Raw genomic sequence first — 14,947 nt, forward strand, 5'->3', positions numbered from 1 at the left:
TTGATGTATACTCAATTTTACTAGGAGTAGAGAGTAGGAAAGGGACATTCAGGTGTTGGCTTTCATGGTGTCCTTGATCCACATCAGATGAGGCATCACCCTGGTATACAAGGATGGCATTTGAGGCTTGCCACATGGAGTAGCCCCCCATGATGTGATACCTACCAATTCACCATCACATATCAGAGGGCCTCCTGAGTCACCCTGCAAGTGAAAGAGATAGAGACAGAGGGTGAGGAAGGCCAGCCCTAATTCTGCCTGGGGAACCCAAGCTGTCAAACCTGGACTTGCGTATCTCACACGGCAATAGCGGTGATGGGGAAAGAAGCAATTGCCTGAGTCCTCTCCCCACAAGGTAGGTGGAAATTCCAACACAGAGGAGAGTGTCTCAAGTCCTGGCTACTAGACATGGCACTTCAGAGTCCAGAAGGACAGTCCCTACAGATGGGTCAGCAGGGAGGAGCAGGACCATTTAAGGGACCTCCCACCATCACAGCTCATCTCAGATATTAACTCTCCCAGAGTTTTTTTTTCTGAGTAGGCACTCCCCCTAGGGCCCTAGGGAGCCCTGGAAGAGGGGTAAGCAAGAAAAGAATAAGGTCAACACCGTATATTGAAGAAGTCACAAGGAGGGGGATAAAACAGCATTCAGGTTCCAGCATTAACCATAGTCATCTCCTTTCTTTCCCCTCAAGGCCTTGAAGTGAAAGATTGGCTCATTGGGGCACCTGGTTGGCTCAGTGGTTGAGCATCTACCTTTGGATCAGGTCATGATCCTGATATCCTGGAATCGAGTCCCACATCAGGCTCCCTGTGGGAAGCCTGCTTCTTCCTCTGCCTGTGTCTCTGCCTCTGTGTGTGTGTGTCTCTTATGAATAAATAAATAAAAGTCCTTAAAAAATTATTTACTTATTTATTCATGAGAGAGAGAGAGAGAGAGAGAGAGAGGCAGACATAGGCAGAGGGAGAAGCAGGCTCCCTGCAGGATGCCTGATGCGGGACTCGATCCCTGACCCCAGGACCACGCCCTGAGCTGAAGGCAGATGCTCAACCACTAAGCCACCCCAATGTCCCTAAATAAAATCTTTAAAAGCAAGCAAGCAAGCAAGCAAGCAAACCTGGCTCACCTTGCAGGTATCTTTTTTACCCTCCAAGACACCAGCACACAGCATGAACTTTGTCACCTTTTGAGTGTATACTTTTGCACATTGATTATTGGACAGGAGTTTGAGGTCCACACACTGGAGACTCCCTGGGTGAAAAACTACAAGCCAGAGAGAAAAAGGTCTGTGGCCAGAGCCCCAGGTGGCTCCTCAGCCCTCCTCCCTCAGACCCAGGAGCCCAGGCCCCAGCCCCCTCCTCTCTCAGGCCCAGAAGTCCAGGTCCTCAGCACCCTCCTCCCTACACCCAAGTTTGGGCTCCAGGATATATGGTCTAGCCCCAGCATACTCGTTTCTGGATCAGTGCTGCCCCATCCAGAGACATAGCAGGTACTCCCCAATGGAGGTTCCTTTTTGGGCAGGTCCATCACCCTCACAGCTTTTGTTATCTTGGCGGGCTCTTCCAGGTGCAGCAGCATGAGGTCATGGCTTCTATCTTCCCCTGGACGGATGACGGCTCTAGGGACCTTCGTTTTGTAGAGTGGATGTATGAAGCTTTTTCTGACTTGGACTAACTGGCCTTCATCTTCCGACTCCGACAGGTTGTGGCGACCCAGCCAGACCTCACAATTACTGGGGAGAGAGGGAACACCCAGGAATGAGGAGAGAAGAGAAAGGTAGGGATAAATGGCCATGGAGCATGAGGGAGGGTCCTGAAGACAGAGAGAAACGGCCATAGAGAGACAGACAGGAAGATAAAGAGCTATGAAGAAAAGATGAGTGAGAGATGAAGGACATGACAAGGTCAAAGCATGAGTCAATGAAGGGGAGAGTGAAAAAGAGCACAAAGGAAGAGAGTGAAGACTACAGGCAGTGTTTGTGTAGGGGCAACCTGAGAGAGAGAAGGGAGGGATGACAGAGCAGAGGAGGGAGCCTGGGACCCATTCAGCTGCAGCAGGGGCTGTGGGGTTAGCTCCCCTGCAGTGGGTGGCCTGGCCCCCAGCCAAAGGTCTGTGTCCCCCTCCCTCCCTGGACATTCAGCCTCCCGCCTACCTTCCTCTTCCCCTTCCTCCTCCTCCTTCCTCTGGAACCACCACCAGGCACCAGCTGAAACCAGCCCTTTCATGTGTCCCCCTGCAAGGCATCCTTTCTGGGAGGGAGGGGCGGGGCACCTGAGAGCCCCCCTACACACACACACACACAAACACGGCAGGAGAGTCCCTTCCTCTTCTCTGGGGGTCCCCCTCACTCCCATCCTGGGGGGTGCTAGGCAGCAATGGGGCAGAGGGTGTGGGGCAGAGACCCAAGGAGATAGATGGGGCAGAGACCCAAGGAGATAGATGGGGCAGAGAGATGGAGGGTGAGACATACAGTGACAGGGATGCAGCAGAGGGACCCAGAGGAGGACACACACAGGGACACACACAGACACCAAGACAGGGAAGAGAGGGAGATAGAGATAAATCACAGTCAGATACATGACAGAGCCAGGTACTGAGAGACACAGACACAGGGCGGGGAGACACAGGAAGACAGTTATAAGGGGAGACAGAGACACATGCTGTCCTGGCAGGTCTTCCCTGGGTTGTCCCTGCCACTCTCCATGATCTCCAGACCAAGACCATCTTTCTTTCCCTCAGTACCGCCCTTGAAGCAAACCCAGGCAGTGCCCAATTGCTGATTCCTGTGGAGCACAGAAACCCCACCACACCCTCTGTCCATACTCACCTGTTTGCACAGTGGGCAGCTGTGAGCACCCACTCTGGGTGTACCAGGACACCCCCACAAGCAAATTCACCATTATGGTACACAGCCACCTGCCAGGGCTGAGAATTCTTCAAACATTCCCTGCCTCCTATGATCCGGGGCTGGAAGTGGGGTTCGGCACCTGCAGAGGGTTGCTGGGTCAGGCCAGGTAGGAGGTGGCAGTGGGAATGGAGCCTGGTACCCTGCCTGGCCTGACCGTGGGCTGGAGGAATAGGCTGCCTGATGGCGGGAGGAGATGGTCTTGTGGAGGCAGGGGAGGGTGGTCAGAGCACCGTGAGAGTCAGGGCCCCTCTCCCTCTCTCAGATCCACTCTACTCACCAGTCCACCCCAGGGACATTGCCAGGCACAGGGCCAGGAACCACATGGTGACAGGAGTGCTGGGAGCTGGCAGACAGTGAGCTAGGAGCTGGAGAGCAACCCTGGGGAGCCTTTAAAAGCCTACATACACCCCCAGGGCCCCGCCCCTGCTCTGCTGCCACCCAGAAGCTGGCCAAGGCCTGGCCCTGCTTCTGGGTGTGGACAGCCCCCACCCCCAGGGCTATTGGAGGGATGAAAAAGCAAACACCTGTTGTCCTAGGTCCTTGATCATGCTGGATATATTTCAAGGTCTGAGGCCAAATGGGACAGGACCTATAGCCCTGTTGCCTTGCTCTTGATGACAGGGGCAGGGAGGGGAGGCCCCAGAATGACAGAATCAGCAGCTCTGGAGAATCATGATGCCTATCACAAAGCTTCTAATGCCTACACCCCAAGAGAGATCTTGTACTCCAAAGCCCATTAGACCCCCAAATACTTGCACTATGTCCCTGAAGCTCTCTGATCTCCGCACCTCTCTGAGCCAAGATGCTTGTGTTCCCCAACTTCCCACATCTCTGAAATAAGAGCTGACTTCCAGAACTCCCTGGTTCCCGCACTTTCAGGTGCAAGAACTAGTTCCCCTACTAGGGGAACATACTTGTGAATATTCATGTTGTGAACACAAATATGGCCACAGTCAGACATCTATGCAGATCCAGGTCCACATGGTCAAGGTCAAAGCTGGATTAACCCACATGGTGGCAGGCACAAACCCAGAGACCAAGCATTCCCGTGTGGACCCAGTGGATCAGACTCCAGGGCAGTACCTGAACACAGGGCTGGGCATTGAAGATGACAGAGACATAGCTGAAGATACAGGCAGGACATATTTATCCATCTCTACACCAGCCCCCAAGTCAGATGATTGATGTTCAAGGTCTCTTGTTCTGTTTTACATATGATGCCAAAGTTCCCACGTACAGGCATTAGGACACAAGTAGGGCCTTGCACACTTGACAGACACACACACATGCACACACACGCACACACACACAAACACACACACACAGAGCTGCACTATGCACAAGTACCAAACAAGGAGTTTTCAAGGTAAAGGACTGTGAACCTCTATACTGGAAAACATAGCTATATCCCCTCAAGGTAAAAACCACATAAACACACATGCATGCACACACAAACACACAGAGGTGACAACACTAGGGCAGGATTTGACATGGATCACACAGACCAAACGGCCATATTATTCCCCCTGTTGTTGGGAAGTGGGCCTGGAAGTCTGGCAAGTGTCTGGGGATGGTGAGCATCTGAGCATACAGATGTAGTGGATGAAGAACGTGAGGAAAAGAGAGTAATGTTCCCTTTCCCTTTCTGGCAGGGAAAGATAGAGGGTGAGAACCAACTCATGTGGGGAGAAGTTCTCCATGGGTGTCACCTGTCTACAGAGCAAAGGAATTAAAATTTTCACTCTGGACTGTCTGTCAAGATTGTTTGGCCTTCATGCAGACTTTCAAGATGGTATCTCCCTTAGAGAAGCCTTTGTTTGCTGTCCATGATTTAATAAAAGATAATATCTGTTTACTGCCAAGGACAGTAAGTATAATATGTCCCTCCAGAGCAATTTTGTTTGCAACTCAGAGTTGTAAAGATAATATCTCCATCAGGGACAAACTTCAGGCAGATTTGCCAGCAGCCCTCTTATAGGATTAAGGATTCCTAAGCTCAGGTCCTAAAGTGTGGCACAAACCACTGTGTGCACAGAGTCCACCTATCATCCTCTGATCACCCTCATGGGACTTGGGGAACCAGGTGAACTGATATGAATATCAAGCCCATGCCCCCTGCTGCACCATGAATAGTAAAATTCTGCCCCGACCCAGGATCTGGTGTCTTCTGCCAGTACCCATGAAGCTGGTCTCCTAACATTTGTTTGCAAGTCTGTGAAATCTTAAGACTCTTCAGAGTTCTTGACAAACAGCTAGGCACTGAGGCAACACCTGGCCAGATGGAGCTGGGGGTGGGCAGAGGGACCTGCTGGGTGCAACCACATGGTGGAGGACAGACCAGGACTGAGATGAACTTTGGGGGGGAGCTGTAAACAGTGGAGACGCGAGACCCTTCTCCCCATGGCTCCCTCCAGACACAAATTTGTCACATCTTCTGCTTTAAAAACTTTTTTCACTACTTGGGTCCCTCCCCCTGCCCAACATGGTCTTCCTCTTGTGCTGTCCCTCTTGGGAGAGTACACCATTCCCTGAGGTACCCTGACAGACCCCAGGTGCCTCATAGACTTTCAGACACCAGCCACATCACACTTGCTCCCTGGATCTTCTCCATCCCCTAGTCCCTAGCTCAGACCACATCTCTATTTGGACCCTCTCCACATTATCCTCCCTTTCATCAGGGTCTTCCCATATGTCTCCTTTCTGACTTCCGGATGCTCTTCATTCCCAATCATGCCTTCATCTTAGCAGCAGACACCCAGATGACTGGGAATTCATGTTGCTTTGTAATTCAGCCACTCATAGGGTAAGACTCTAGGTTTAGATTTCAGAAATCTCAGCCCTATTGCTATAAAAGTTTATTTCAGGAGAAACATAAAATGGTAAAGACCACCAGGAACTATTTATTTCAGCTCCCAAATTAGAAATATACCATATGTCAAAAAATATGTCCTACCTCTTGGATACATCAACTCTCCGCTCTTTCTTTTTAACATTTTATTTCTAAAATGTTTTTTTTAGAGAGTGGATCTGGGAGGGTCTGGACTAAGAGATGGAGCTGTTCTATAGGGTTGGAGGGACTTGGAGGCAAGGAAGCAGAGCTAAGGGTCTAGAGAGATAGGCAAGAGGTATGGAAGGTTCTGGAATTCTGGAGCCATCCTTAGGATTGTGGACTGTTGGGTGGTCTTGGATGAGAAAACGTCATGCTGAGACAGAGCTCACTCCAGACATCAGGCCAGGAGATAACAAGATGGCATCTGGAGTAGGCTCCAGTTATGGGGGTTGATTGTGTTGGGATATTTGGCATCTTTGACTGAGGGAAAGAAGATGGTGGAAGTGTGGATTCTATGAGAATAAGCATTTCCCAAAGCACTGATAAGAGCCCCATGTAAGAAAGCCTGAGGCTGGGAGATGAAGCCTCATAGAAGAGGGCTCCCAAGCTGAGGAAATGGTTAGGTACTGGGTTAAGCTTTAAAAATTGTGTAAAGAATGCAGATTTAGAATATCAGTTCTGTGGAAGAATTGGCCATTATGTTGGGGGGTTCTGCATGTTTGTGATAGGATTTAGCAGCTTAAGAGGCAAATCAATGATCAAGGTCCAGGGAACCAATGACATTGGAGAAGATCCTCAGAAGACTTCTAGCTCCACAGAAACAGAGATGACTCAGGATCTGTCCTCTTGGTAAAGGGACTAGGAGCAGAGCATTAGCTAGGAAGAGTAGAAAGTTCTGAGGGTTCCTGGAAGAGAGCAGGGACCTAGAGTGGGAGTGAGGACTGTGGGGAATGTGACAATGAGGAAGGGCTAGGAGAGATAGAAGAGAGCTTGGTACCCTGTTCTGGGGTGGACTATGAATTGAAGTGGCATAGGCTAGGGTGTTGGATGGGAGGGAAAGAACTTATGAAGAAGTGAGTGCAGCATGAAAGTCACAGCCCACTCCCCGTTCTGCGTCCCCCATCCTTATGTCTGACCAGTTCTAGCCAGGAATAGGGCAAGGCACAGAACCAGGAACCACATGGTGACAGAAGTGTCCAGAAGGAGGCAGGGAGTGAGCTTAGAGCTGGGGAGCCTCTCTGAGAAGGATTTTAAAGCCTCAGCCCCCCAAAGCCCCACCCTTGCCCCACTGGCACCCAGATGGTGGCCAAAGCCCTGCATTTGCTGCTGGAAGTTGAACAACCTCCTCTCACCCGCAGAGCTGTGGAAGGGGCAGGAGAGTAAATACATGTTGTTCTATACGTACTAGATCACCCTGGATGCGTTCCCAGGAAATGAGGGCAGATGGGGGAGGGCCTGTAACTCATGGAATCTTGATATAGGGGACAGAGTCAGAGAGGAGAGGCCCAGGGTAAACAGGAAAAGAAGACTGGACAACAACTGACCCTCAATACAAAGATTCAAATGCCTAAACTCCAAGTGAGTTCTTTGCACCCCAGGACTTAGGGTATTCTGAAATATCAGCACCATTGGCCTAGGAGACTACGAGCCAAGCTGCCAGCACCTCAGCATCTCAAGTCCTTGAAATCAAAGCTGTAGCATTCAGAACTCCCTGAATCTGGCACTCTCACACCCATAATCTATTTCCCCAAATCTACTTTCCCTTCCATAATAAAATCCTATAGTCCCAGAGGTCCACATGCTTAGGGATTTGGATCCCTTAACCACGAAAATCCAGGAGTCTCCCAAAACTACTTATTTTAGCTATTCAGCATTTCAAAATCCAATGTCCTTCAAATAATGTGAGGTTCCAATGACCCCCACTTCTTGTTCTCCAGATCTATGCATTTGATGCTCCAGGAATGATCCCTGTTGATGTGCTCTTCCAAGTCAAGAACATCCTCGCACAAAATCCAATGCCCTCTCCCCAATGAGCTATTTAGATCTCATGAACCAAGTTCAGGCAATTCAAGATTAAGTGGTATTGGAAATCACCACACTTTTGAGGTTTAAGAAGTGAATCAGGAATGAGAACCTTGCAGCATCCATTATTAACCCTGTAAGATTCCATATATTTCCAAGAAGTTGGTTATTTCAGCTATTCAGTAACCAGAGCAGTTAACATAGGTCCACCTCCAGCTACATCTTAAGAATTTGATAAAAAAAAAAAAATCTTCCCTTTTTTTTCTATGTGAGAAATCAGAGAAATTCCAGTATAGTGAGAGAAATATAAGTGAACTCAAATAACCACAATTTAAGACCATAAGGACTGGATAGAGGTATATATTAAGCCATAGTGGGTCAGACTGACCTCCCCCTCACAGAGATCAAGGGTTTCCTGAAATCCTACCATGAAGGGAGGTTTGCCTCCTTTTGTGTGAGAACCCACTGGATCCAGAGTCCTCTAAACCATCCTAATCCCTGTTCTCAATCTTAATCAAAACCAGACCCAAATAAATAAATAAATAAATAAATAAATAAATAATAAATAAATAAATAAATAAATAAATAAATACCAGACCCAACCGAGTACGTTCCTGTCTCTGTGCTCGGACCTTGTTGCCCCAGCCTCTGGACACATCCCATCCTTCCAGCCTGTGAATAGCAGTATAGGAAAAAATCTCATCTCACTTTCTGCCCAATACACACCTTTGAGGGAAGCAAAATGAATTAAAATAAATTTTAACAATGAGGGAAATCGTGCACATCCAGGCCGGTCAGTGTGGTAACCAGATCGGTGCCAAGTTCTGGGAGGTCATCAGCAATGAAAATGAACACGGCATCGATCCCACTGGAACCTACCACGGTTACAGCAACCTGCAGCTGGATCACATCTCCATGTACTACAATGAAGCTACAGGTGGCAAATACATACCTCGTGCTATCTTGGTGGATCTAGAACCCGGGACCCTGGACTCTGTTCGCTCAGGTCCTTTTGGGCAGATATTCAGACCAGACAACCTTGTTTGGGGCAGTCTGGGGCTGGCAACAACTGGGCCAAGGGCCACTACACAGAGGGGGCTGAGCTAGTGAACTCAGTCCTGGATGTGGTGTGGAAGGAAGCTGAGAGCTGTGACTGCCCGCAGGGCTTCCAGCTGACCCACTCACTGGGCGGGGGCATGGGCTCCAGCATGGACACGCTGCTCATCAGCAAGATCCGAAAAGAGTACCCTGACCGCATCATGAACACCTTCAGTGGGGTTCCCTCTCCCAAAGTGTCTGACATGGTGGTCGAGCCCTACAATGCCACCCATTCTGTCCATCAGTTGGTAGAGAACACAGATGAGACCTATTGCATCTGTACGACAGATGTTTCCGCACCCTCAAGCTGACCACGCCAACCTACAGGGACCTCAACCACCTTGTTTCAGCCACCATAATCGGTGTCACCACCTGCCTCCGCTTCCCTGATCAGCTCAATGCTGACCTCCGCGAGCTGGCAGTCAACATGGTGCCCTTCCCGTGTCTCCACTTCTTCATGCCTGGCTTTGCACCTCTGACCAGCAGTGGAAGCCAGCAGTATCGGGCCCTCACTGTGCCTGAACTCACCCAGCAGGTCTTTGATGCCAAGAACATGATGGCTGCCTGTGACCCCCGCCATGGCCATTACCTCACTGTGGTTTCTGTCTTCCGTGGGCGGATGTCCATAAAGGAGGTAGACTAGCAGATGCTCAACGTGCAAAACAAGAATAGTAGCTACTAGAAAAAAAAAAAAAGAATAGCTACTTCATGGAATGGATCCCCAATAATGTCAATATCTCTGCCCTGTGGCCTCAAGATGGCAGTCACCTTCATTGGAAATAGCACGTCCATCCAGGAGCTCTTCAAGCGCATCTCAGAGCAGTTCACAGTCATGTTCCGGCGCAAGGCCTTCCTCCACTGGTACACAGGTGAAGGCACGGACGAGATGGAGTTCACCGAAGCTGAAAGCAACATGAACGACCTTGTCTCTGAGTATCAGCAGTACCAGGATGTCACCACAGAAGAAGAGGATTTCAGTGAGGAGGCCGAAGAGGAGGCTTAAGGCAGAGCACCATCACCTCAGGCTTCTCCATTTCCTCTTCCTCAGCTGCCCCTGTCCTCTCCCTCAGAATTCGCATTCTCTGCCTGTCTTGGGTTTTTTTTTTCCCTTTTTTTGGAGGAGGGGCTCCTAGAACAACAGTGCCTGGCACATAATAGATGCTCAATAAATATTTATCATTTGTTGAAAAAAAAAAGACCCAACCAAACGAAAACAAATGCAACTTAACCCAGTCCAACCTAATCCAACACAGTCCCCAACCTAACTCAACTCAACCCAACCGAACTTAAATTGACTCAACTAAACCCAATCGAATATAACACAATCCAATCACATCACACCACACACAACCCAACCCAATCTAACAGCATCCAATCCAACTGTACCTGACCTATCTCAAACACAACCCAACTTAACCTAACTCAACCCAATCCCCACATCTTCCTCTATTTAAAACCAAATCAAACCCATACCTATTGTCACAGTCAACACACTTCAAATTTATCTCCATGCTTTTCTTTTTTTTTTTAATTTTTTATTGGTGTTCAATTTACTAACATACAGAATAACCCCCAGTGCCTGTCACCCATTCACTCCCACCCCCCGCCCTCCTCCCCTTCTACCACCCCTAGTTCGTTTCCCAGAGTTAGCAGTCTTTACGTTCTGTCTCCCTTTCTGATATTTCCCACACATTTCTTCTCCCTTCCCTTATATTCCCTTTCACTATTATTTATATTCCCCAAATGAATGAGAACATATAATGTTTGTCCTTCTCCGACTGACTTACTTCACTCAGCATAATACCCTCCATTTGCTCCATGCTTTTCACATTCTAAATCAAACCTATCCCCATTCCCAATTCAATGCTCACATGTTTTCCATCTAACAGCAAACCAAACCCATTTCCAAACCCAGTCTAACCCATGCCATTCTTAAACCACCCAACACTGTCATTCCCAAACCCAATCCAAGCACAAATTTATCTCCATATCTAACTCAACTTCAGCCTCACCGCCCATTCTAAGAGGTTGTCATATTTCATCTCCAAACTTATACATAGCATTTTCTCTGGCCAACGAAAGCCAAACCCAGTTGCATCCCAACTCTTAAAACCTTCCATATCCCTCTTCCCCTCCCCACCATGGTCCACTCTCTGCTCTGACTTCATGGGAGTCTGTGTCTCCAAGAGTCTGTGGTTCCACACATGCACGTCACCCTGGTGTGATCATCAGTTGCCCTGGATGTCTTTGTTACGAGATGTGGCTGAGATAATGCTGAAGTTGGTACAAGGCAGCATATCTGGTAGACTCACTGGGAAGGACGTGGACTTGGAGCAGACTCATAAGATCAGGCCCTTATCCACTCTATCCAGAAGTGCTTGAGACTTCCTAGATGGCCCAAATCTGGCCATTCTCAAGCACATGACAACCTTTGGCCCCCTAAATTCCCATGCACACAAAGGGGCATATATGAGCCATGCCATGGCAGGCATGTGACTGGAGAGGTGCACAGGTGAGGCTAGTAGCAGGAACATGACATCATGGTGGTGGCTACATGCTTGTTAGTAACACCTTTGCTGGAGGATGTGGGATGCTGACCACAGTTGTGCTGGGCCACCGAGTACTCACAGAATGTGCTCACCCAAGCGCATCATCATGGGCCTGAGCATGCAGGTGGGTATCTACTTGCAAGTGAAGTGAGAGTAGATGGGAAGTTCAAAGAGTAGGCAACTTTTGGTCTCTTGACCCTTTGGGAATCTCATTACCTTTCTTCCAACCCCGGAGCCAATGGTTCCAGCTCCCATGGGACCAAGGAGTCTTAAGCCACACACACCCAAAACTCAACTGCCAGGTTCCAGATCTTCCTTCCTCAGGAGAGAGGATTCTTAAATACCCTAGGCCATTCCCACATGAGTACATCAGAAATGAGCCCTTTCCAGTCTCCTCCTTCATCCCTCAGGGGTCTAAGCCTAGGGAAACCATACTCCTCTTCATCCAGGACTTTGACCTCCAACCTCATCCTCCTTTAGAACCCAGAAGTCTGGGATCCTTGCCCACTCAAACCCAGAACTTCTCATCCCCAGCCACACCACTTCAGGATCCTGAGCCTTTCCCTCCTCCCCAGTTTGGCAGTGTGCTCAACGTGTGGGGGAAAGCATCTCAGTTCCAGTGTCTGTGTTCAAATATGGTCAGACCAAATCTCTGACATAGTCAGAAATGAGACTGAGAATCCTGGTTAGGCAGGCGGATCCAGGGTGGGTTAGATAGTATTTAATAATGGAATGCGGGTCACCTGGGTGGCTCAGTGTTTGAACGTCTGCCTTCAGCTCAGGTCGTAATCCTGGGATCGAGTCCCACATCAGGCTCCCTGCAGGGATCCTGCTTCTCCCTCTGCCTATGTCTCTGCCTCTCACTGTGTCTCTCATGAATAAATAAATAAAATCTAAAAATAATAATAATAAAATGATGTGGGTGTCTGGTGGTTGTCCTGAGGCTGAACAGTGCTGAGAGACAATTCTCCATGGGCCTTTTATGTTTCTGCATGTCTTCTCAGCAAAGGCATTAACACTATTTTTTTAGACTGTCTTTTAGAGGATGTTTGTATAGCAGGCAGCCTTGCAAGATAGTTATTGCCTTCAGAATAGGTTTTCTTACTGTCCTAGATAATGAAGATAATGCCTTCTTTACAACAGATTTGTTTGCGGTCAAAATAGAAAGTATAATATGTTCCTCCAGAGCAAATATGTTTGTGGTCCAGATAATAAAGATAATAAAGACCAGGATGAAGGTCAGGGAAGTTTGCTAGCAGTCCCTTATAAGGTTGAGGATTTGTAAACTCAGGTTTCCCGGCTGTGGCACAAACCACTGTGTGCACAGAATCCACTGGGTTGCTCTGCTCACCCCTGTGGGTCTTGTGGGACAAAATGAACTAATGTGAATCCAAAGTCAAAATCCATAGGATGTACAAAATCAAGAATGAACCCTGACATAAACTGTGGACTTTGGGTGATAATGATGTGTCAACATAAGCTTGTTGATTGTAATAAATGTTCCTTTATGGTGCAGGAAGTTAATAAAGGGAGAGGTAGTACATGTGTGGAGGTAGGGGGTGTATGGGAAATCTCTGTGCCTTCCACTCAATTTTGCTGAGAATCTATAACTGTTCTAAAAAATAAAGGCTACTAAAAATATTTTTTAATTATGCTATAAAGAGAGAGATTGATGAATTAACATTAAAATGACATATGAGAGAGAGAGAGCAAAATCTTAAGAAAAAGAGGGTAGTTTCCAGAACATAAGCAGAAAGAGTAAATTTTTGTAGGAAAAGGGGCACAGTGTCATTTGTCAAAGGAGAAAAGGAAAATATTCAGGGCAGACATCAGATTAGCTGGCGATTTTTTGATGGGAAAAAGTGGGAATGCCTCTCTATTCTCCCATGCTCTTGAAGGTGAGCGAGTAGAGATTATCAGAAAGGGGAGGGGGGTTGGGTAGAAAGTGTAACACAAGGAGCAATGGATTACAGAGTTGGGAGGCAGAAGTTAGTTCCAGATAAAGGAATCAGAGTAGTCTTCTTCGAAGTGGTATCTTTTGAGTTGGGGCTTGAAAAAAATGAGAAGAAGTTGAGTAAGTTGACATTTAGTCTTTGGCAACTATCTGTGGAGAAAGTATAACTGATGTAGTTTTGGAATATAGGTGAGATTTGATGGGGTGAGGTCCGGAGCCAATGACCAAGAAAGAATTCTTGAGATGACTTTGGTGCAAAATGGTGGTTTCATTAAAGCACAAGGACAGGACCTGAGGTGGGGGGGTTGCAGGGTGTCAGCTTGTGCTTTGTCCTCAGCTTGCCTCCGCTCCTTCATCATAACCACCAATAAACTGAGCCATGAACAAGGCAGTCACTGTCCCCAGGAGCTGCTAGTCAAAACTGGGTAAGGGTTTTTCAAATAAAAGGAAGACTGGGAGTAGGGAAAGATAATTAATGAAAAATAATGGTTTGTGGGCAGGCAGTAGACAGAGTTTGGAGGGCCTTAGATAGAAGCCTGAGGAATAAGAAGTTGCAGAAGACTTTCAAGCACAGGCATAAAAAAGATTGAGCTAGGGCGCCTGAGTGGCTCAGTCAGTCAAGTGTCTGCCTTTGGCTCAGGTCATGAAATCAGGATTCTGGGATCCAGCCCCTCGACTCCCTGCTCATTGGGCAGTCTGCTTCTCCCTCTGCTCCTTCCCCTACTCAAGCTCGCTTTCTCTCTCTCTCTCTCTCTCTCTCTCCCTCTTTCTCAAATAAGTGAATAAAATCTTTTAAAATGTTTTTAAAAGATGAATAATAAAAACAATAGAGACAAAAGAACATTAAATTTTAAATGTGGAAATAAAAGGGTAAATAAATTATAACAGTTCTTTCTAATAAAAGAACAGTAAAACAAATATATCCAAGCAATTGCAAATTTCTACATTTCTGGAGAAATGTAAAATGCTGCATATACTATGTTAAACATGAAATTTGAAAGGATAATAATCATTTAAGATATTTAAATAATAACCTGAGAAATCTTGTTATCAAACTCTCAAGGAACAGACCATTCTTGTCTTAGACAAGTTCCTTTTGAAAGAAGGAAAAAAGCAAGAAGGTGCAATTTATTTTTGAAGCTCAGTTTATTTTTTGAAGTCTGAATAATGACAGTATAAGAAAACTATAGGCTAATTTCAATTTGTATATACATGAGAAAAATATTAAACAAATATAAGCTAATCAAATCCAACCGTGTGTTTTAAATCGATACATCATGGTCAAAGTAGAGCTGAAACCCAGATTTCTGAATTTCATAGATTCTGAAATACATATTCCCATACCAGTCCCCATAATCCATACTCCCCAATCCAGAATTCAGTCTTCTAGGTCCCAAACCCAGAATTCAAGACTTCATGATTCTAGACTCAGATCTGTGACCCCATACCTCGGGATTGTGCCTTGGAACTGTAGATACCACGCTTCTGATTACAGGCTCTCGAAAGCAAAACACAGACTAGAGATAGTCTGCTGGAGATATGAGAATTCAGACCACAGACTCCATATTCCACATCCTTTAAGGCC

The 14,947-nt window shown here is 47.2% G+C and overlaps 1 protein-coding gene and 1 pseudogene across 2 annotated transcripts in view; one reads left to right on the forward strand and one right to left on the reverse strand.

Moving 5' to 3' along the window:
* The window catches only part of LOC140601236 (arginine esterase), a 25,656-nt gene continuing 10,709 nt past the window's right edge, over positions 1–14,947 (reverse strand). The window contains exons 1-5 of one of the 2 annotated variants that reach the window (XM_072769944.1): positions 3,187–3,344; positions 2,829–2,988; positions 1,450–1,733; positions 1,128–1,264; positions 1–204 (exon numbers count right to left, since the gene is read on the reverse strand). In XM_072769944.1, coding sequence (XP_072626045.1) covers positions 49–204; positions 1,128–1,264; positions 1,450–1,733; positions 2,829–2,988; positions 3,187–3,232 — 783 coding nt within the window. In that variant the 5' untranslated portion in view covers positions 3,233–3,344 and the 3' untranslated portion in view covers positions 1–48. Of the gene's footprint in view, positions 205–1,127; positions 1,265–1,449; positions 1,734–2,828; positions 2,989–3,186; positions 3,345–14,947 lie in introns of those variants that run through there. The other variant, XM_072769934.1, reaches the window with a different exon arrangement.
* On the forward strand, positions 8,425–9,862 carry LOC140601219 (tubulin beta chain-like; annotated as a pseudogene).

Source organism: Canis lupus, chromosome 1, assembly GCF_048164855.1.
Source record: "Canis lupus baileyi chromosome 1, mCanLup2.hap1, whole genome shotgun sequence".
NCBI lineage: Eukaryota > Metazoa > Chordata > Mammalia > Carnivora > Canidae > Canis > Canis lupus.